Genomic DNA, 23,688 nt, shown 5'->3' on the forward strand with positions numbered 1-23,688 from the left:
TTTTAAAATCAAAAATGCCAGTAAAAGTTTTCTACTGTTCAGCCCCGTGTTCTCTCTCCACTTCAACATTACCTGCCATCTTTGGGGAGCAAAGCCTTTCAGCTACGGTTGAACGTTTCTGAACTTAATCATCAGTGGAAAAATTCTCAATCCTCAATCCTGTACTGGAAAAACTGTAATCCGCAGTGGAAACAAATAGATATATGTAACATAGGAAGCGATGAGGCCTGATGCAAGTGCGAGTTCCTTTTTTTGGGCTCAGATTTAACAGAATCCAGAAACAGAATACAGAACAAAAAAAAAACAGAACCAAACTAGAAACAAAACCTAACAACAAGACCAGTGAAACCAGGCAACAGCAAGAAGGTATCATAGACAATGCAAGACTGGAGGGACTGAGCAAACACAGGGCTATAAATACACTGAGGGGAAACAAGAAACACCAGGGACTAATGAGAGCGCAGGGCTACAGACAACAGGCAGGTGGAGCAGATGACAAGGGGGCAGGACCAGGGAGGAGACACAGACCAAAACAACAACGAAATCACACGGCACAAGAAAACAAAAGGCACATGATAAAAGACAAACAAAAGCATGTGGCACAGAGAAACAACCAAACAAAGGCTGAAACAGAAAAAGACAAGAACAGAGGAAGACAGGATGAGCTAATATATAAAATAGACAAATAAAAAATGTAGAGTAGTGAGGCTCGTTTGAACATGTCAGTAGTAGAAAATACAGATTTCTCTTTTGAAGTGTAGTGAGTAAAAGTAAAAAGAATCAAGGGAAAGAAATACTCAAGTAAAGTACAGGTACATACAGGGACATGGGAAGTGGAGGGTCCTGAGGGTGCGACAGCAGCCCCCACATATCAGGGTTGGTTAACTGCAACTGCTGAAACAATACAGAAAACATCTGAACCTGAAATTTGAGCATGGTAAAGTTTTTATTTTTAGGCTTTATTAATATATTTTAAAAACTTGCAGTAGTTGCAATGTTAATGTTCATAATATATTTTCATTACAGTGAGCTGAATCGCCCACTACTGGCTGCTTTGGGGGCCCTAAAATACACACAGGTCGAGGTGGATTGAACACATTCTTTTTTGGCGGTGTGTATTTACACTAAGTGAAAATAGCATTAACCACACACCCTGGTTATTTGCACTAACTCTGCCTAGTACATCATGTGACTAGAACACCAAAGGTTTATTTTATTTTTTGCTGCAATTTTCATACTTTCATGAACACAAACTGTGAGAATGCTGTGTTCAAGGTTATATAGTTTTAACCAGAGTAATGTTCCACTTACTGCTCAATACGTATTCAATAAATATGTGAAAATCAATCTAACAATAACAATTACTAAAGCCGAAACATTATCTAGGACAACAGAATGATGGTGATTGGTATAGTGTAGTGGAAAACACCACTGCCCTCATATTTAAGGGGGTTTGACTCCCCATTTGGGCAAAGGTCTAATATACTATGGAAATTTTCATTTTTTTTTACATTAAGAACTGTAATATCGTCTATTTACAAAACAATCAACAGTTATGACCAATGAATATTGCCTAGAGTGACCAGCCATCTTATAGCTTTTAAAGTTCTGGAAGCTGAAAGGTCTCAACAGCAGGATGCTCAAAAATTTAGATCTTTTATTGGCCATAAGTTCACCTCATGCATTTGTTGTCCACTCTGCTGATGAGAATGGTCAGGTGAATCAAGGTGGACGCTCCACTTTGTCACAGGTTTTCCTGTGATGTGTGTGCCATCATCAGAGAAACTAGCTTTCATGATTCTTATTGGACCATTACAATGCATTCAGTGATACTGTGTAAAGTGTAAATGAGAATTGAGATTTTTCAGCATTTCTGCATAATTAAATGGTTATGATGTAAATAAACTGGTTTGATGTGAAATGAACCATTCTAGAGAGTCAGAACTGTTTACAGAAGTGGTGATATGAGCCAGACTTCTAAAGAGTTTAGTGCTTCTGAAAGGTACCTCATAGAATATTATTACATGAAATGGTTATGAATGTACTGCCTGATGATTAACATCATCATCAACATTACATATACAAACTCAGACATGTATAGGTTCACTGTACGTATAGGATAGTAAATAAAATGTCTATATTTGTGTTGTAGACATTGTGAGCTCTGTACGTTTTTCTACAATGCACCATTTCAAGTATGTCTCTATTTTGTCTATTACAGCTATTGAAATATGCAGAAATATTGAAAAATTGCTAGAATTCCTCTTTGAAACAGTACAAAGGACTATGGAATAGCTTGAGCTCAGTGAGGAAGCCTCTATGAAAATGGATTGCTAAGAACAGAAAGCGACCATGACTGTGAAGCATTAAATTCACACTGATGTGTTTGCTGCAGCTCATCCATCACATTACTGTGGTGTTGTGGTGTAAACTGACATTTACCGTTCTGTGTACTGTGGCTAAATCTGGCCTTTTGTTCTCCATTGCAGTGCAGTATGATAGCATACTTTACCTTCAGAGTTCACGCCAACCAATAATCAGCTGAACTGAATACTCAGCTCTAGTCTGTGATTATATATGATATGCACAAAGGTTTGAAATAGCATTATAGTACAGTTTTTCTTAATTAATAAATGGATAGTTTTGAGCCGTGTTCAAATCCTTTGTAAAACACTCTATATACCCATATCTATAACTGCCCCAGAACAACTGACTTCTGTATTAATTCCCCATTGTTTTGCTTATACTGACCACTGAGAGTATTGATAGGAACCAGGTATGTTCAGATATATATGAAATGTCCTATAAGAGTACTAAATGTACCCTAACTAAGAATCCTGATTTGTTCTGATATTTCTTAACAAGCAGAACTATCCAGAATCAGTTCAGCTGATAGTTAACAGGCTAGCAGGCCTCTCTATTGATGTTCAGTGTTAATCAAGTGTGAATTGAAATATTTACTGAATTATTCATTGTAAAACTGCAGCATACAAAGTAATGAATCTGTAACTTGAATCTCTTACAATGTTTGGTACCTTTTATGTTAGGTAGCTAATTTAGCCTACCATTTAGGGAAACCAAATCTAGTTGTCTCTAGCCAATGTTAATGTTCACATTAGCGTTCCTTAGCTATCTCTCCCTATTTCCCTATTTATTTGATATTGCATAACTAGAAAACTTATTGAGGTTAGTGAGGAATTATCCTTACGTCAGACTTTTGACTTTTCTGCTTGCTAGATATTTTAAACTATCTTCTTTGCCTTTTCATTACCACTGTTGTAGCATTTAGCTAGTATCTTGCATGTTGCTTGGCCACTCTAAAACCTTAATTTTGTTTCTTTTGAGCCATTCAGAGGTGTGCTTGCTTTTGTGCTGCAGATTATTGATTATTGTGAGCTTTAGGTCACAAACTGATGGCAGGTCGTCCAGGTGCTGCAGAAGCAAAGCAGCCCCGGACCATCACACTACCACCACCATGTTTCACTGTTGGTATGATGTTGTTATGGTGGAATGCGGTGTTAGCTTTACGCCAGACGTAATGGGACCCATGTCTTCCAAAAAGTTCCACCATTTTCTAATCAGTCCACAGAATATTGCCACAAAAATCTTGGGGGTCATCTAGATGTTTTTTGGCAAATATGAAATGAGCCTTTAAGTTCTTTTTGGTCAGCAGTGGTTTGCACCCTGCAGTTCTCCAATGGATGCCATTTTTGCCCAGGGTCTTTTGTGTGCTCCTGGTGAAATTTTGGTGGGCCGGCCACTCCTGGGAAGGTGCACCACTGTTCCAAGATTTTTCCATTTGTGGATAACAGCTCTCGCTGTGGTTCTCTGGAGTCCCAGAGCCTTAGCAATAGCTTTGTAACCCTTTCCAGACTGATTTCAATGACTTTGTTTCACGTCTATATTTGAATCTCTTTAGAATGTGGCATCATGTGCTGCTTTTTGAGACCTTCTAGTCTGCTTCACATTGCCAGACAGGTTCTATTGAAATATAATATAATATAATATAATATAATATAATATAATATAATATAATATAATTAAGCAGGTCTGGCAATAGCCATAACTGGGTTTGACTAGTGAAATTGAACCCAACAGTCAACTGAATTTTGTGAACAAGTTGATTTAGTAGCTAAGCGGCCAATTACTTTTTCACATTGTGCCAGGTAGAACAGCATTTTTCCTTCAGTAAATGAAATCATCATTTAAAAACAGCATTTTGCATTTAATGGGTTGTCTTTGTCTAATATTAAAAGGAGTTTGATGATCTGAGTGACAAATATGCAAAATTAGAAGAAACTGGGAAGGGGACAAATACTTTTTCACAGCACTGTAAGTCAATATTTTGATATAGTGCTGTCAAAACTAGAAAAGCAGAACAAAAAAGGTGATTTGTTCTTCTCTGTCTGGCAGTAATGCACTCCTATAAGACAGTGTTGGGTCAGTTGTGCCACTCTGCAAACTATGGTGTGAATGATTTAGTATTGTTGGCTCTGCATTCTTGCAGCAGCAGTCAATTCAATTCATATGATGGTTATTGAAGTCATTCTCATTCATGTCATGCACAGTCCATAAAAATGGTTCTTCAATGGTTCTTTAGTAAAGTAATGCTTCTGATTAGAATGACGAGCTCAATATTGAAGCATTTCATGCTTAAATGGTTCTTTGCGGCTCCCGAGTGGCGCAATCGTCTAAGCGATTGGCTCACAGAACTCATAGGAAGCCTGTGCTAGCCTTTGTCCTCCTAGCACTGCTGGTATCATGTGACTGGGGGAGTCCTAACTAGTGGGTGGAATTGGAAACGACTAAATTGGGGAGAAAATTCTTTAAAAAAATGGTTCTTTGCGTGGTGACAATGTTCTTCAGATTCATGGTATGTGTGTTGAATATGGTTGACATCGTAATAACAGTAGAACCCTTTTTGGTGTTTTTGGTGTATACAACACATTCTCCATCAATCTGAAGAACCATTTCCCCATGCATAAGCATGAAAAGGTTCTGTATAAAACCCATGGCTCTAGTAACCATGCCCTTTAGTTATGGCCCCCTGAAGAACCATCTTTTGATCTGAGAAAGACTCGGTCATACAATCAGCGGTCTGACTTTTAGGTGCTTTATGCCTGATGCAGTGACATATGAAACAAGTGCCTCTGCAGTGTTCTTGTAGGCATAAATGTTAGTACCCATAGTCTAAATAAACCTAAAGGGATTTTTGGTCAATGTTTGAGTCACTTAGTCAGTTGTAGGATGTGGTCTTTTGTGGTCTGTTTGTCTGTGTGCATGAGAGAGAGAGAGAGAGAGAGAGAGAGAGAGAGAGAGAGAGAGAGAGAGAAACCCATTTAAACACTAATTATTTAGTGACTTGACTCTGGAGTACAAAGGAAGAAAGAGAAAGCCAGAAATGAAGAAGTAATATAACCTTACAACCACCAGCAGCGCAGGGGGACAGTGAAGGCAGTCTGATTATTCCCTGTGTACTCCGGGTTAATTTGTTTTGAAAACAAACAAAAATTGCTTTTTCTTTTGTCTCTTTAAGCATTTTGAAGGTTTCTTGTAATGTCGAAGCCCAGACAGTAACACAGCAGTCGAGTAGGCTTGATAACAGCCACACAGACATTTCCATTTTTTGGGCTTATTTTTCATGTAAAAGATTCATTTTGAATAACAAAAAATAAATAAATAAATAAATAAATAAAATATAGAAACAAAATATGGTAACACTTTACCTTGAACCTTGAACAGAAGCAAACTATAAACATGTCACAGCAAATGCCATATGCTGTTAAAGCTTAGATTATGTGCCACAATATAATCCTGTTATGTTAGAATTATGTTGGCTTTACATGGTGAAACGTTCATGCAACTTTAGTTGCTTGAAACCTTCATGAAACTAAATTGCACTTGAGTTGCATAATGTAAAACATCCTGCAACTCGCTTGAAACTCAGCTGCAACACTTGTAAGCATTTTAACTTTAAGTTTCATGAAACAACTAATCTAAACGCCAATAGCGCATCATGATCACATTAAATGACATACTTTCAGGTGATTTCATCAGGAGAATGAATCAGAAGATGGCTAATTGAACAGTTAGTAAAGAGACCGTCATTTCATTTTGTTTGTTTACTGAGCAAATTGCCCCTAGGTGTGACTGTGTGTGTGAATGTGTATGTCTGTCTGTCTGTCTGCCCTGTGATGGACTGGCGACCTGTCCAGGGTGTATTCTGCCTTCCGCCCAACGACAGCTGGGATAGGCTCCAGCACCCCACCGCGACCCAGAAGGATAAGCGGTTTAGATGATGGATGATGGATTTTTACTGTGCCAAACGTGACTTTCTTGAAGCTGTTTCTGTACCCAGCTGTGTGAACTAGTCAGCTAAAGCTAAGCTGATTAAACAATGTTATTGGGATCTACATTCTATATTATAACAGAAGACGAGACCGAGACGAACTTGGTCTAAGACAGGATGAGCAAAATGTCAAGTACAACCATAAAAGCTACTAAACATTATTAATAAAACATTAATATGTTAAAAAAAAACCCACATAATGCAGAGGTTCTAGGAAGAACCCTTAAATTGGTATAGAAACCTGTGAAGGTTTCTTAAAGCTTTAAATGGTTTCTCTCATTCATCTCATTTAACCTGATTCTTTTGGGAACCAAAAGTGGTTCTTCTGTGACATCACTCAGAGAACGCTTTTCTGCAATCTACAACTGGAGTGAATTATTTCGGGCTGTTGAAAATGCATGTAAACACAGACATTTTCACAAAGCAGGAAAGATTTACGTTACAAGAACAAACTAAATTGAGTTTGCAGTGGAACGTTATCTGTAGCAGCACTTAAACAGGAAAACTCATGGCAGTCAGACACAGACAGAAGTCTGAAAGGCCTGCTTTGTCCTTTAAGCCTCATTTGTCTTCCCTTCAAGGACTGATATCCAGCCCCCTCCCCCCTCCCTCCCGCCCGCTTTGAGTGGGTGACCGTCTTATCGTCCACACGAGGAGCTTCGCTACTGCACTTCATAAACCTTCGACGCACCATTAAGCCATCAAACGATGACACTGGCTTTCCAGACGGCTCCTGATGTTAGGCCTGGGATGGACGGAGAGCAGAAATGAACGGTTCTAATCTGCCAGACTGTTCTTTAATTGTCCTTCCATCCTGCCTCACTCCACTACGCTTTATCACGCCTCTGAGGCCTGTCTGAGAAGATGAGAGAGGAGCCAGTTTGACATGGTTTTATACTTCCAAAAGCATAAAAAGAGACAGTTATAGACAGTTTGTTCAAGACTTGGCTGATTCTATTGAGAGCTACATGCTTCACCAGGAGACCAAGCACAAAACCTCAGAAACCGGGATGTGAAAATGCAACGATTAAGCCATACGACATGTGTGTAATCACAAACAACAAATCACTCACAGCTGTGATTTATAAACAAACACATGACCCTGAGATTTGTATTACTTTATACAGCAGTTCTGCAAAATTAAGAACAAAGTAAAGCAAATAAGGTCTGCACATGTCAACACATGTGCTTTAATATTTATGATTCCTTCTTGCATCACAGATAGAGCCATATCACTGTCACAATATCAGATTCAGCTCAGCTTTTTCAATAGTTGCCAGATTAACCTGAATGCCATTTTGTTAATAGAATAAAACAGAATTAGTTTCATCTTACAAATATTTGGGTTTTATATTAGATGATAACCTGTCTTTTAAATTGCATGTGGAACAATTGATGAAGTTAAAGTTGAAGTTGGGATTTTATTTTAGGAGCAGTTTTTCTTTACTCAACAGGCACGAAAAAATCTAGTTTTTACCTTTTCTAGATTATGGTGATATTTTTATAGGTATACTTCAAAGACAACGCTGCACTCACTGGACTCTGTTTATCATTCAGCGTTCAGATTTATAACAGGCGCTAGATTTTCAACTCATCATAATTTTTGTCTATAAAGCAATAATTGGTCAGCTTTCTTCATGTTTGTCTGCTTTCATATCAACAAATAAGTTCCGTTCTAGTAGTTACATTCAGCTGGATGTTCTGATCCATACGGTCTGAACACGGCAAGGCTTTTAGTTACAGAGCTCCATCTGCGTAGAATTATCTGTAGAAACATCTGAAACTGGAGCCGTTTATTTCCTCGAGTGACTTTAAGATGATTGTTAAAGAGCTGTATCATTCTGTTTATTATTGTTTTTAATTTGGTTTTGACCCTGATTTGATTCTGTCGGTTGTGGTCATGTTGTTTCTTTGTTGATTGGTTCCTGCCTTCTTGGCCAGAGCTCAGATTTGACTACCCTGGATAAATAAAGGTAAAATAAATTAAAATAATAATAAAAAAAAAAAAGTCAGTCTGTAAAGCATTTCACAGCCCATCTTGGTTGCTGTATTGTATTCTATTTGTTTCTGGCTAACTCCTGTTTGTTTAGTTGTTCTGGAACAACAACTTAGAAGCAACAACAGGTTTGGAATTTGATGTAAGTCTGCTGTAAATAAGGCAGGAGGTTTGGTTGGTCAGGAGATACTGCCACACATAGAATGCCTCTCAGCCAATCACATTGCGAGGTCAGAATTTACTGTGGTGTATTGCATTGTGTTGTACTTAACTAAAGGTGGGGATTCAGTGTCATTAATTTCGGAATGCCAGATTAAATAGTTTATCCAATGCATTGAGTAGAGCCCAATCAACACACCAATTGGCCGGCATTATTGGACGACATTGATAACTTATCACCAATAAGGGGATTCAAACTCGCTACCTCACTATTAGACACTCTCTGTTTAATTACATGACAGCAATACAGGCTGAACTGGTCAATTTTAATACTATCAGCACCATTTAGCACCATCAAGGTTACAATAACAAACGCAAAATGTAAAATGCGTCCAAACCGAAGCTTTTGTTTATCGTCAAGTCAAATTTCTTGTACAAGGACGTTTTGTATTTCAGTCGTGAGTTCACGTGCACTTACTCTCACCCGTCTTTCTCAGATGTACGTGGCTTGAGGGGGTTCCTGGACCAGGCGTCTCGGATGGGCCTGGACGTGTCACTGCAGCAGGTGGATCGGAACGTCAGTAAGGTGTTCTCTACTCTGTTCAGCACCATGAAGACAGAAGAACTGAACCGCTATCGGGATACACTGAGACGAGCCATCCTGCTGCTGAGCCCTCGATCTGCACAGGTCTTCATCCACCAGGTCAGGCAAACGTTCAGCATAATCTCACTACTGCAGATTTCTTTGAAGTCATGCAAGGAAACCTGAGTAAAAAGGTATAAATCATTAAGGTTTAGATCTGCAAAGCCTTCTGTATGAATTCCAGCAAACATGGTTTTACTTGTTATTGTTTATACTTCTTCTTCATGCGATCAGCTCATAATCCTAATCCACCACGACTCATCAAAGATGACTTGTGAAATGGCTTGAATAGCCTTGGCTGCTTGTGATGTACTCAGACTGTAAGACATACCGATCCTTCCACATTTTACGACACCCTCGGTAAAGATCCAATCCAATAAACTACCTCTTACTAAGGTAGCTGGCTAACAGCTCATCTATACCAACAGCTCAACTGTTAGCCTGTTGCTATGTAAGCACTATAGCTTTGGTAGCTGACTAACTATTCCACACAATGCAGGACATGCTTGGTTTTGGGTTTACTCCTCTGACACAAGACTTAAATCTGAGGAAAAGGTTGCTGGAGGTGCTGGAGAGATTAAAGACAGCATCCTCACAGATTATTTTGGTAACACACATACACCTGCCCATTGGTTTGCAGCACTTCTGGGACAATAGACGGCTGTGGCTGGTCTTCTTGCACAAAAAGGCTATGAAAAAATGTCTTTGTTGTTGTAATACACATGCCGATCACTTAGACCTCGGTGTGATACCTTTCACCCTTCTTTTGCTAAGATAACAGCACAGATTATTCTGCTATAATCATGGATGAGGTGAAAAATAAGGAGATATATGATATATTCAGATTTACATTTATGGCATTTGGCAGACTCTCTTATCCAGAGCAACTTACACTTTGATCATTTTACACAGGTGGGTGAAGGTAGTGTTAGGAGTCTTGCCCAAGGACTCTTATTGGTATAGTGTAGGATGTTACCCAAGCAGTGGACTGAACCCCAGTCTACAGCGTAGAAGGCAGAGGTGTTACCCACTGCACTACACCAACTGATGTTATTTTTGGTCCTCTTCAGGCTTCCAGTGGGGTTTGAGGAGAGGACTTGGCTAAACATTGAAAAACTTGGTCAGTGGATTTGGTAGTATGACATTGATCATTGTCTTGTTAGATTCAATCAGGATCAACCTAAGATCCAACTTGTGAAAGAAGCAAGCAAATGTTGTTAAAACTCTTCGGTGAAGTCCATGACACACATGGGGTATTTGAATGAACAGAACATCATAGACTGACCACCATACTTTGCAGGGTCTTTTACGCATGGCTAGATATTTTGCACCAAAGCTCCAACTTTATTTCATTGTACCATATAATCAGCTTCCAGTCAAACCCCCATGATTCTTAGATTGTATTTCTGGTTTGTTGACAGCAGATGCTTTCTTCTGGCAAGCCTTCCAAATAGTACATAGGCGTGGAAGTGCCCTCTAATTGAAGTTTTAGAGATTTGATCACCCTGGGATGTGAAAGTCTCCTGCAACTGCTCAACTGTGATGCTTTTAGAAAGTTCTCAAAGCATTTGCCTCAACGTGTGCAGGGCATTTGTGACCTCTGACCGGCAGGTTCACCACAGCTACAGTTTTTCTATATGAATAATTCCCTTAACAGTGAGTATGAGGATATTTTTTTAAAACCATTGGCTGCTTTATTAAGGAAAGTATGTCTTCTTAAGAGCTCATCAAGAACCAGGTGTGCTTTAAAAGGTAAATATATAGGGATATTCCAATTAGATTTTGTTTAGAAGAATTTCTAGTGGTTAACTGAAAGGTTGAATTTTTTTTGAGGTTTTATAGGTTGAGGTTTTATTTTTCAATATCACGTTCAATCAGCAAGGACATTCCTTCTAAAGCCTTTTTGCTCATTTTGACCAAGGGTGCTAATAATTAGGGAGGGAAATGGAAAGGTCACACTCTAATATACCTTTAGAAACATCTGCTGGCGTGACTTAAGGTTGTGTTTTGATTTGAAAAGGAGAAATCTGGGGTAAAGGTGGCCACTGCTGCTCAGTCTGAAGAGGTTTCAGTGTTAGCTTGTGCTCATGGACTTGTTTGTAGTCTGACAGCAGCGTTTGACATATTCCACCTGCATTGGAACGAGACGAGCTTCAGATGGGGTGAAATGAAATGGAACAGGAAGAAGAAAGATTTTGTGTTTCTTTTAGGGCTGCAAGTAATTATTTCAGAAATTGAATAACCTGTTGATTTAATTTTCAATTATTTGATCATTCTAAGAGCCTGACTTAGTTGTTTGTTTGGTTAAATGTTAGTCTAGAAAACTCTCTCATTACTGTGTTCACTAAGCATTACATTGACTTTTTTAGTGTAGGGCTCTCAGGGCTTCACGTATAGCATATTATATATATATATATATATATATATATATATATATATATATATATATATATATATATATATATTTTCCTCAATGGCAAGTTGCTATGCTGGATAGGAAGGTGTAGCTTCAGGGATGAGCCAAGCCAAAATAATAAATAAAACAAGTAAAGCTTTTTAATGCTACCCAAACCTGGAAATAAAGCGAAATTTATTCACATGAATTGAACAAGGCAATGGACAGCTATACTTCCAGGTCAGCCCTGAACCAGTCCCCCAGCTTTTACCTTCCAAAACAGTTCTGCTTAGGCACAAGTGGACCATAAATAAGAAATTTGAAATAATTGAAATAAGCTTTCCATTCACTTTCATTCATTTCAGGCTGATATCAGTCCAAAAATAAAGCTACACCAGAGCTTTTCTACATCACCCTATGGTTCTGTCCTCTTCTAGAGAGACTGGGCTGTCTGTTATTTGATCTACAGGCCTGTCAATCACTTTATGGCTTCAAAATAAATTCACCATAGTATGTAAAATGATTTGATATAGCTGCGATTGTGAAAGACTGTGCTGTGATATTTGGAGTAGAAGCTGCTCAAGAATACAAAGTATGGAGTTTGTTTATTACTACTACTACAATAATGTGGCAATGCAACACAATAATTACAATACATTATTTAAATTGATTTATTTATTAATAAGCAGTATTTTAATACATGTTTAGCTGAGGCTTTGTTATCACTTGTCTTTCTCTTGCTCTGTTGTTCCCATCTTTATCCTATTCGTTCAACTTCTCCGTCTCTAACAACTAATGATGGAGGAAGCCACAACCAATTTGGCTTTATTTTCATTATGTGTTGAAAGTACTGTCATTCTGAATGGTTACGATGATTTATGGTCCCTCCTGCCCACAGTTTGGTCTCATGCGGTCCGCATGATAAGCCAATCAGGACATCACACGAATGGCCTCACCTGATCCCACACAATGGGATAAGTGGGTTCAGGTATATATACTGTCAATGCCTTGAACGTCTCCCAGGTACTGGCTCGGTGACCTCTTATACACGATGGCACCCCTGTGAAGCCAATCTTGGACCTGCACATAATGCAGCATAAAACAGAGGGAAAAACACACAAAGACTGTTATCACCAGGGGTCGTAACACTACCACCCTTAAGAATAACATGCTATAACACAAAGCCTGCAGTTGCCACCACAATTCCAAGACCTTTGACACATTTACAAATGAAGAGATCAGATAAAAGATAAGATAGTCCTTTATTAGTCCCACAGTGGGGGAATTCACAGTGCTGCAGCAGCAAAGGCAGAGCAGGACACTCAAGAGAAGAGTAACAAGAAGAGAATTAACAAAGTAATTAAGCTTTTTAATTACTTAACGAGGTTACAATTTATTACTTGTTACTATATAGACAATATATAAAATACTAAAGATTAAAAATATAAGATTAAAAAATGTAATGTGTATGTCTATCCTTCACATAAAGTCTATTCACCAAAATTAACAATATAAACAATTATAAATAAAGAAGCAAAAATATTTACACTGTACGGATATTTTACCCGAATTGCACATGGAATATTTCAGATGGAGTACAGATTACTGAAGTACTGAAGTATTGATTTTTGAAGTATTGAGATATTGACTAAATTAAGTATTGATTGAAACTCTGTATACAAGGAACATTCAAATTACAGCACTAAAAAATTTGCAGACATTACAATGACTAAGAGTGCTCTTTTATTTATTTGTCCACTAATATTGCATATTGCACACTTTGTTTATGCATCCACACATTACTCTTATTATTTATTGTTTAGTATATTTTATTCTATAATTTATCTCTACTTTCTTTTTATATATCTGTATATAGTGTAGGGCAACACTTTGCTCCTGTTCATTTTGCTGTTTTGCTCTTTACTGCTTTGTACTGCTGCAGTAGCAGAATTTCCCTCTGGGGTTAATAAAGTGATCCATCCATCCATCCATCCATCCATCCATCCATCAGTATCTATGCATCTATCCATCCATCCATCTAGCTTTCTATAACAAACTCAAATTACTGTGATGCTTTGTGACCTCTTATTCAGGAGAGCACCCCATGTGGCCAATCATGGACCTGCACAAAATGCAGCATAAAACAGAGGGAAAGCACAAAAAACAGCAGCGGACAAACACACGGAAATGGAATGGCAGCACATTAACCTCTTATCAAGAAAGTTCTGACTCCAGTATACTCTAGGATCATTTTCCAAGTGGTGTCTGAGTTCAACACCGACAAGAAAACTAATGTTAAACTCTCTCTGAGCAAGACCCGTCATGATTATTGGGAGCCTTGAGTTCAGCACGTCTGATCCTTCCCCTCGGTCTTAACAGGACCGTCTACCTCAGTTCACTAACGAGGTGAGAGAACACATGGCGAATGGTCTGACACCTCCAAACCATCTTCAAATCTGTCAAAGGCTTTAGTCCTCACTTCCAGGTCGCAGGTTTTTAAATTACAGAGTTGCCACCTTATTAGAAACGCTGACCTTGTTGGTACCTGTTGTAAGTATACAGTTACTATGGCTGCATTATAGTTACAGTGCAGTTTCCATTCATATTTTATGTCATCCACTGGTACTTCATCAGTGGTCAGTTTATGACTACATGACTATTATATCTGTTATAGTCCACAATGGATCACCTAGCAGTGACATCAGTCCACGACCCATATAACTCATAATAATCTGACCCTGTAGTGGTGCTTTTCCATTGATGGACGGAGTAGAGGGAGGATAAACATGTTATAACGTTTAAAGTTTACAATGAAGAAATTTTTCATTCAAAAATAAACTGGCTTTACAAAATGTTAAGTACAGATAAAGATGGTTGAGAACTGATAAAAAATATGAAAAATACATGTACATATATTTGCTTGTATTAAAAACATATGCGCAATATACACCGACCAGCCACTTCATTAACTGCACTTCCTTGTTTCTACGCTTATTGTCCATTTAGTCAGCTCTACTTACCACATAGGAGCGCTTTGTAGATCAACAATAAGAGACTCTAGTCCTTCTGTGTCTCTGAATACTCTGTTAGCCCCCTTTTACCCTGTTCTTCAGTGGTCAGGACCCCCATGGACCCTCACAGAGCAGGTACTATTTGGGTGGTGGGTCATTCTCAGCACTGCAGTAACACTGATGTGGTGGTGGTGTGTTAGTGTGTGTTGTGCTGGTCTGAGTGGATCAGACACAGCAGTGCTGCTGGAGTTTTTAAACACCTCAGTGTCACTACTGGACTGAGAATCGTCCACCAACCAAAAATATCCAGCCAACAGCGTCCTGTGGGCAGCGTCCTGAGACCACTGATGAAGGACTGGAGGATGACCAACACAAACTGTGCAGCCGCAGATGAGCTATCGTCTCTGACTTTACATCTACAAGGTGGACTGACAAGGTAGGAGTGTCTAATAGAGTGGACAGTGAGTGGACACGGTGTTTAAAAACTCCAGCAGCACTGCTGTGTCTGATCCACTCAGACCAGCGCAACACACACTAACACACCACCACCACGTCAGTGTTACTGCAGTGCTGAGAATGATCCACCACCCAAATAGTACCTGCTCTGTGGGGGTCCATGGGGGTCCTGACCACTGAAGAACAGGGTAAAAGGGGGCTAACAAAGTATCAGAGAAACAGATGGACTACAGTCTGTAACTGTAGAACTACAAAGTGCAGCTATATAGTAAGTGGAGCTGATAAAATGGACAATGAGCGTAGAAACAAGGAGGTGGTCATAATGTTATGCCTGATCGGTGTATATATAAATACACATATATGAGCTGCCAATATTAAAACACATTTGATATAAAGTTTGGGAAATGTTCCTGTATTTTGGAGAACTGTTGCATCAAAAGAAGAGAGTACGTATGCTGCTTCAGAGGAGCATGACATGCACTGATATCCAAATCGAAGTCGTGTTGAGTGCATGGCTCTTTCTGCTTTTGGTCGTAAACAGCATAGACGGTTCTGAAGACTGGGATAGGAGCAAAATGTCTAGAGCACAGAAAGAAGAAAGAAACAGACTGAAACTAGTTGTTCATCTTAAATTGAACATCTTTTCACAGTTTGCCGCTCTGTCAGTAGAGTGAGCAAAACATTCCTGACAAAAAGTACTGCACCGCTGCAAGTGAAATGGATTTGCTGTAGTTTCAACACAAAATAAATACAACTGAACTTGTTTTAAGTGGTTCTACTCTTGACTGACTCTGCATGCACGTGTGTGTTTGTATCTACTTCCCTGATATATTTATACTCCAGGTTCTCCAGCCACCTCTGTATATTTAAATGATGATATTTAACAGGTATGTATTACTCAACAAATATGTTCAAATTGGGACAAAAATGCAAGGGAAGTAGTGGGTTCAAAACACTGGTGGGGGTAGTGGGGGAAAAAGCCTTTTCAGTTATATTTTGTGTTATGCTGAGATTAGATTGTCTTGAATGCAATTAGACTTTAATATCATTATTATTAGCTTATTACCTGCTAATAACTACAAATATAAACGTATTACATTTCTTACATCCAGGGCAAGTTGATATGTAAACCTCTAATGTGGATGGAACTAAAATGTTTAATATTTTGGGTGATGGCATTAATCCAAAGGGCATGGACAGGCAGATGGATGGCAGTTTTTGACTGGGGGTTATTGTCCACTTGCACCTGCCCTCAAATTGAGCCTTGAATTCAACACATTCTTTGCTTCAACTTCATTTATTCTTGGGATCAGTTTCTGAGCTGCTGAGCTAAATGTTATTATTAGTTAAACAGCAGCTGAAATGCAGTTAGTGCGTTGGTGTTAGAGTGGAGTAAATACTGAAAAATTTATTATTTTAGGTGTAATTTTCCATTAAATATTTATTTGCTGCTTTTTTCTGACATTGAGAAATGTATCATTTATACTTAATTAATGCTTTGACTGAAAATGAAATAGATGAAAGGGGGTCTCTGACTTTTGCACAGCACAGATTATAGATCATGCGCTAAACTGGGCCAGAGTCAGTGTTGGAAACACATTTTAGGCTTATAACTGACTTGGATTTTACACTAAAATCCTTTTGCTTTGAATGACTCTATTCCTTAATTATGCTTTTTTAATTAAAACAAATGACTGACCATTCCATTTCGTGACTACCAAGCAAACATAATACTACCGAAGCTACCAAGTGTTTCGGTCATGACTGTTTCGGGGGTGACAATTTTAGCTTATTTTGAGCAGAACTAACAAACACAGCTTTGAACAAAATAAAACTTTAACAAAACAAAACTTCCTGGTCTAAAATTCAGAGGTGGGCTAAAACAAGGCTATGGACTACTCTTTGTATTTTGGTACAGACATGAAAATGTGGCCTAGGTTTTTTTTTATTCAAAAATTAAACTCAAAATAAATTTAAATCTTCCACTTTATTACATAAAAAAAGCCCAAAACATCAAAAAAATTGTAAATATTATTTTTTAATTTAAAATTTGGGAATAAGGGTTTGGGACATTCACCTCCCAGCTGAAAGGGCCATATAATTGATTTTGCATATATTTCACTTATTACTACCTCAACTGTAACCCTGACCTCAGCTCCAGCTCTAACACTGGATAGCTGCTTTAATATGGACCCCAAATACTTTAAAAACACACCTTTGGCCTTTATAACACACATTTTTAGGGGATGTACGTAGGTATGTATTGTGTAGTATTAGTGCTTAATTTATTGAAACTTCCTGCTGTTCCACTCTGTCAGCATAGCTTGCGGTATGATTGTGTTTATAGGTGTTTTGGAGGGCAGCCCCAGGCCCCATGCTGCCACACTCTAGAGTAAAAAGGCAGACTGCAGGGGTTCCTCAGAGGTACACAAGATCTGAGCACAAAGCCACTTTATCGTGTTCCCTGTAGACCTTTAGCACCGAGGGAGCCACACTACTATGTAATGTTTGCTCCCTAAATCTTATGGATGATACATTCCAAACTCTTGGGCTGCAGGTTCTTGGGCTGTGATGCTGAATTATATCTGAAGGCTGAATGTATAAAGTACTGCAGCTGTGAGGAGGAAAAACTGTTAAAGAAATACTCCAGCATTTTACAACCTAATTCTTTACCTGCTGTGTCCGTATCGTACCACTGACGGCCACATACAACAATTTTACGTTTTTCTATGCTTAGAAAATGACAGAAAACCTAAAATGCAATGTGATACAAGCTTATGGGCATTTGCTGAAATCCATTCTTTTCCATGAATAAACATTTGAAATGTAACTATATAATACAAATTCAAAATTACAAGAACATTCTAAGAAAACAGATCTTAAAATGAAATAGACATGAAATTCCTCATCAAGTTTTATGAAGTTTTATCCAACTTTCAGACACTGGAGCAACATGGTAAAAAAGTAGTTCCAGTTACTTTTATTGGTCCTACTTTATATTGTCTCTCTAATAACTGTGTAATTACAAATGAATAAAATATGCAACAACACTGTAACTACTGATGATTTAGTCAATGTTACAGATGGATTACAGAAGTACAGCCTATGTAATTGCACATGTGTATCAACTTCAGTTTTGCTTAATGTAATTACACAAGGAACTTTCCTATAGTGCAGTGCTAAAGTTACACTTTAAAATAAGTGGACAGTTCCTGTGTAGTTGTTATGTAGGTACTGTGTAATAATGGAGTGGTAATATAGACGTTACTTTGGGGCAATACAACATATTTAATTAATGTCATTAAAGTTACATGTTAAGATAAGGGGTCGTCTGCTGTTCTGTCACATTACAGAATGGTTTAAAGTTGAAACATTTACAATGTCACAGCACCAGCAACATAAATACTGGCTAAATGTTAGGAAAGCTGGCAGATACAGTGTAAGTAATGTCTTAGTGTACGTTATTAGATACTTTCTTTTACTGCTGGAACTGCTGTTCCAGTCTGATTACAAATGTAATTACATTTGTGCTGTTATGCTGTGTAATTACATGAGAGAGAACAGGCTGTTACAACTATTAAGATACACTTGTGTAATTACATAAGGCAAAACTGAAGTTGATACATATGTATAATTACATAAGGTGTAGTTCTGTAATCCATCTGTAACAGTGACTAAATCATTAGTAGTTACATTGTTGTTGCATATGTTGTTCACATGTAACTACACAGTTATTAGAGACACTTAATATAAAGTGGGACCCTATTATTTTTAGGTGTCTGTGTGATCAGGCAAAGCCACCCCACTGCTAATGTATACTTAAACACCTCCCTCTGGAAAACTAGTCCCATGAAATATTCTCCAAAATTTGATTTTTCAATTCAAATTTGTCTAAAAAAATTCTATGCAATGGAAACATTTTTGAAATCATCCGTGGTAATTGTCAGCTCATTAGAGATGTGGGAAATGAAGATTCCATTGGAAATGCTGGAGTGTTCTTTCATTCTGAAGTATGCTAGCACCAATGTCTAAGAGATCCAAGAGTTTTATTTTATTTATTTAGTTTTTAGCCATTTAATGTTATGTCAATAGAATGGTTTGGAATAAAATATCTAATTTACACAATTGTCCACTTGCCCCAATTTAATAAATCAGATATTTAGTGTCCAAATTGGGCTTTAGCACTGGAGCTGTGAGGCTAGTGTTGCTAACAAACACTAGAAGTCAATAGTCACCTAAGTTTGAAATGTTCTTAACCTGCTCGAACCTCCACCAGATCTTCATTGAAGTCATGCAGATTTATTGATGTGGTTTAATACACAGTGTGACTTACACCAATCGGGCATAACATTCTGACCACCTCCTTGTTTCTACGCTCATTGTCCATTTTATCAGCTCCACTTACTATATAGGTGCACTTTGTAGTTCTACAGTTACAGACTGTAGTCCATCTGTTTCTCTGATACTCTGTTAGCCCCCTTTTACCCTGTTCTTCAGTGGTCAGGACCCCCATGGACCATCACAGAGCAGGTACTATTTGGGTGGTGGGTCATTCTCAGCACTGCAGTAACACTGACGTGGTGGTGGTGTGTTAGTGTGTGTTGTGCTGGTCTGAGTGGATCGGACACTGCAGTGCTGGTAGAGTTTTTAAACACTGTGTCCACTCATTGTCCACTCTATTAGACACTCCTACCTTGTCAGTCCACCTTGTAGATGTAAAGTCAAAGACGATAGCTCATCTGCTGCTGCACAGTTTGTGTTGGTCATCCTCTAGTCCTTCATCAGTGGTCACAGGACGCTGTTGGATGGATATTTTTGGTTGGTGGACGATTCTCAGTCCAGCAGTGACACTGAGGTGTTTAAAAACTCCAGCAGCACTGCTGTGTCTGATCCACTCAGACCAGCACAACACACACTAACACACCACCACCACGTCAGTGTTACTGCAGTGTTGAGAATGACCCACCACCCAAATAGTACCTGCTCTGTGAGGGTCCATGGGGGTCCTGACCACTGAAGAACAGGATAAAAGGGGGCTAACAAAGTATCAGAGAAACAGATGGACTACAGTCTGTAACTGCAGAACTACAAAGTGCACCTATATAGTAAGTGGAGCTGATAAAATGGACAATGAGCGTAGAAACAAGGAGGTGGTCAGAATGTTATGCCTGATCGGCGTATATGAGCTATAAAAATTAACAAAACTTCATGGTGTAGCTGAGCGAGCCAGTTTCTGAAGAGGAGTCAGATCTCAACAAGTCTAAAATAGTTGCTTACAGCATTCAGATACACTCTGAGATTTTTCTTCATTTTTATAGTGTACAGTAAGTCACACTGTGTCCTAAACCACATCAACAAGTCTGCACTACCTAAATTAAGACGTGAATGTGGTTTGAGCAGGTGGAGAAAAGTCTCTGAGCTCTATTAACAGAAATGATTTGAGTGACTATTGACTTCTAGTGTTTATGCAATGTTAGCAGAAGCAACAATTTGGACATCAAACATGTCTTGGCTGACCTGCTGCATCTGGGAGAGGTGGAGAATTGTATAAATTTTATATTTTCATCAAACAATCCCATTAAATCACCATGTCAGAAGTATCCCACAGCATGGAATGCTGATGTGGGCATGTATCAGTGGTACAGAAGTCCACCTGGTAGAATAGAGCTGTGATATACACATACTGATAACTTTTACTGCTCATTTAGGTGGGGGGGGGGAGCAAGCTTCCCCAGAGACAGAGCCAGGATTTACAGACCAATTTCCACATTTCTACAGCTGCAGGTTAGGAAGAGAGACTGATTAATGACTTGATTTGTCTGGCCATGGTTTCCCCAGCCATTTGGTATCTGGTAGTTGTGGGCTGCATGCTGTGCAGTGCCCGCGTGTGGGCCTGATGTGATAGTGCTGCTCTGATTCCCCGAGCAGTCAGAGCTGCTGAGCATATGGGCCGATAATGTCAATCAAACACGAACCTGCAGAGGCTGAAACACCAGCGGAAAACTAGACAAGACCTTAGCAGTGAAGTTATCATGCACTTTATGCTCTGTTTGCCCTTAAACATGAGGTTGTGCCCATGTTGACATGAATATTCAGCACTCTGGGATATAAAAAAAAGGAATCGAATACAAACCTTTAGCAATTCAAAGGTTTGTTCTGTAAATCCTGGCATAATGAAAACTTAAATCCTAATGTGTACAAATGAGATTGGAGAATCTGTTTACTATTACAATACTACTGAAACTGATGAATCGCCATCCATTCATTTGTACCTCCTAATTTAGCACATCGTCACTGTGTTACGTTTACACACCAACACTGTGTTAAAAACCTTTCATATCCAAAATGAAAACTTCAATAACTTTTTTAAAAAGTCCTCCACGTTAACCCTTTACAACCTAAGCCTGAAAGTGGATGGCTGGGCATCTCTTTATATATTTAACTGTAGTTTGGTGGTATATTACACTGTATATCAAGTGATATATATATATATTCAGCTCAAACTTAGCCTAGTAATACCATTTAATAAGACACATTTTAAATATTTAAGGACATACAAATATACAAATGCATAAAAAAACTCAAAAACAGAAATTCATTTTTTCACAATTTTACTGAAAAACACTGAAAATATACTGGAAAAAAAAACAAAAAAAACTTTAAATAGTTAAAATGAACAGTCAACCCAATTATCAACTTATTTAATTATCACAGGATACCTACACTTAAAAATGATGGTTCCTCAAGGGTTCTTTAGTAAAGAAAACAGTTCAGTATAGAACCATGAACACTCAAAGAACCATTTGCATCATTAACTGTTTCTTTGCATGGTGAAATGGTTCTTCACATTGATAGAGAATGTGCTGTAAATGGTTTTATATAGAACCTTTTGGAAAAGGGTTCTATATAGCACCAAAAGGGTTAGAAGAACTTTTGGGATTGAGAAGCATCGGTTCGAGACCATTTGCAGTCTCATATACTCTCTCTATCATCAAATCAACCCACATATAGGCCAAAGCTGCATGCTGAAGGCTGAATGCTTTAGGCTGCAGCCGGGGCAATCCACTGCTCTGGTGTCTGTGAGTCAATGATTAAAGGCCAGAGGTGGGTAGAGTAGCTTATATTGATTCAATTAAAAGTATTCCTGGTTCAAAGAAACAATAACTGAAGTAGAAGTAAAAGTACCCTAACAAAAACAACTTTGTTCAAAGTTAAAAAAGTGTTAAAGCACTGAGTTCTCTATAGGACTGCAGTGGAGCTGCTCAGTACATCCAGCCTCTATCAACATAGGAAGGAACGTTTGTTAGAGGCTGTTCTTCTCTTTTTGGCATCCTTTTGGTCTAAAACGAAATGCTAAAGTGAATTAGTAACTCTATGTTAATGACTAAACTGTAACAAAGTAGATTACTGTCCTCTTAAATGTGCATTCATGGAGCACTTTATTAAGAACACTATACTAACACTAAATTTATGATGGTGTTTTAGGGCCACTGTTAATACAAATAAAAATAGTAGACTTCAAGAATAAAGTCATAATATTTTGAGAAAAAAATTCATAGAATTATGACATTAAAGAGGCATTAATACCAGGAAAGGTTGCAATTAAATGAGGGGCGGTGAGGAGTTGGTGAAGTTCTACTTTCATATGGATTCACCCATAAAGAAACACTCAGTCTCCCTGTCTCTCCTGCTCATCAGCACCAGCCTGTTATGAGTATAAGAACCGGCTGAAACGGCTGAGCAGGAAACTGTGTTTATCTAGAATAAAGAGCCAGACGGACTCGGAGGAAACTGTCTGTCTGTGTTGTTGAAAGAGAATCTCAGGCAGGGTCGTCTACACGGCTATCGGGGCTCCATCTCCCCCCATTCAAAGAGGGCATGAAGTTTCACAGACAGTGAGAATGATGATCAAAATGATCCACAGAGAGACAGGAGTGAGTGGAGCTCCGGCGCCAGTACAGCAACCGAGACCCCAACGCGTTATGGCAGCCCCCCTACAGTACAGCAACCGAGACCCCAACGCGTTATGGCAGCCCACCTACAGTACAGCAACCGAGACCCCAACGCGTTATGGCAGCCCCCCTACAGTACAGCAACCGAGACCCCAACGCGTTATGGCAGCCCCCCTACAGTTAGCCCAAAATCCTCAAAATATAACTTTTTTCCCAAAATATTACGACTTTATTTGTGAAGTATTATGACTTTATTCTCGAAATAGTATGATTTTATTCTTGAAATAGTATTACTTTTTTCTCAAAATATTACAATTTTCTTTCTTGAAATATTGCGACTTTATTCTCAAAGTCTACTATTTTTATTTTTATTAACAGTGGCCCTAAAATGCTGTCGTACTCCTTTTGTTTCAAAACAACCTCAATTTTTCGTGGTAAGGTGTCGGAAGCATTTCTTTGAGATTCTGTTCTATGTTGCCATGATTGCATCATGTAATTCCTGCAGATTTATCAGGTGCACTTTCATGCTGAGAATCTCCTGTTTCACCACATCCCAAAAGTGTTCTAATGGACTCAGATCCAGTCAACGTGAAGGCCACTGAAGAACACTGAACTCATCTCCGTGTTCATGAAACAAGTCTCTGACGACTTTTGCATTGTGACATGGTGCATTATCATGCTGCCAGTAGCATTTAGAAGATGATAAAGAAGGCTGTGGCATTTATTC

The 23,688-nt window shown here is 38.6% G+C and overlaps 1 protein-coding gene across 1 annotated transcript in view; it reads left to right on the plus strand.

The window, feature by feature from the left end:
• Positions 1-23,688, plus strand: part of grid1a (glutamate receptor, ionotropic, delta 1a) — a 644,001-nt gene that overhangs the window by 444,146 nt on the left and 176,167 nt on the right. The window contains exon 4 of the mRNA XM_036593689.1: positions 9,002-9,207. Within this exon, the coding sequence (XP_036449582.1) occupies positions 9,002-9,207 (206 nt within the window). The remainder of the gene's footprint in view (positions 1-9,001; positions 9,208-23,688) is intronic.

The sequence above is a fragment of the Colossoma macropomum genome, unplaced genomic scaffold (genome assembly GCF_904425465.1).
Source record: "Colossoma macropomum unplaced genomic scaffold, Colossoma_macropomum, whole genome shotgun sequence".
NCBI lineage: Eukaryota > Metazoa > Chordata > Actinopteri > Characiformes > Serrasalmidae > Colossoma > Colossoma macropomum.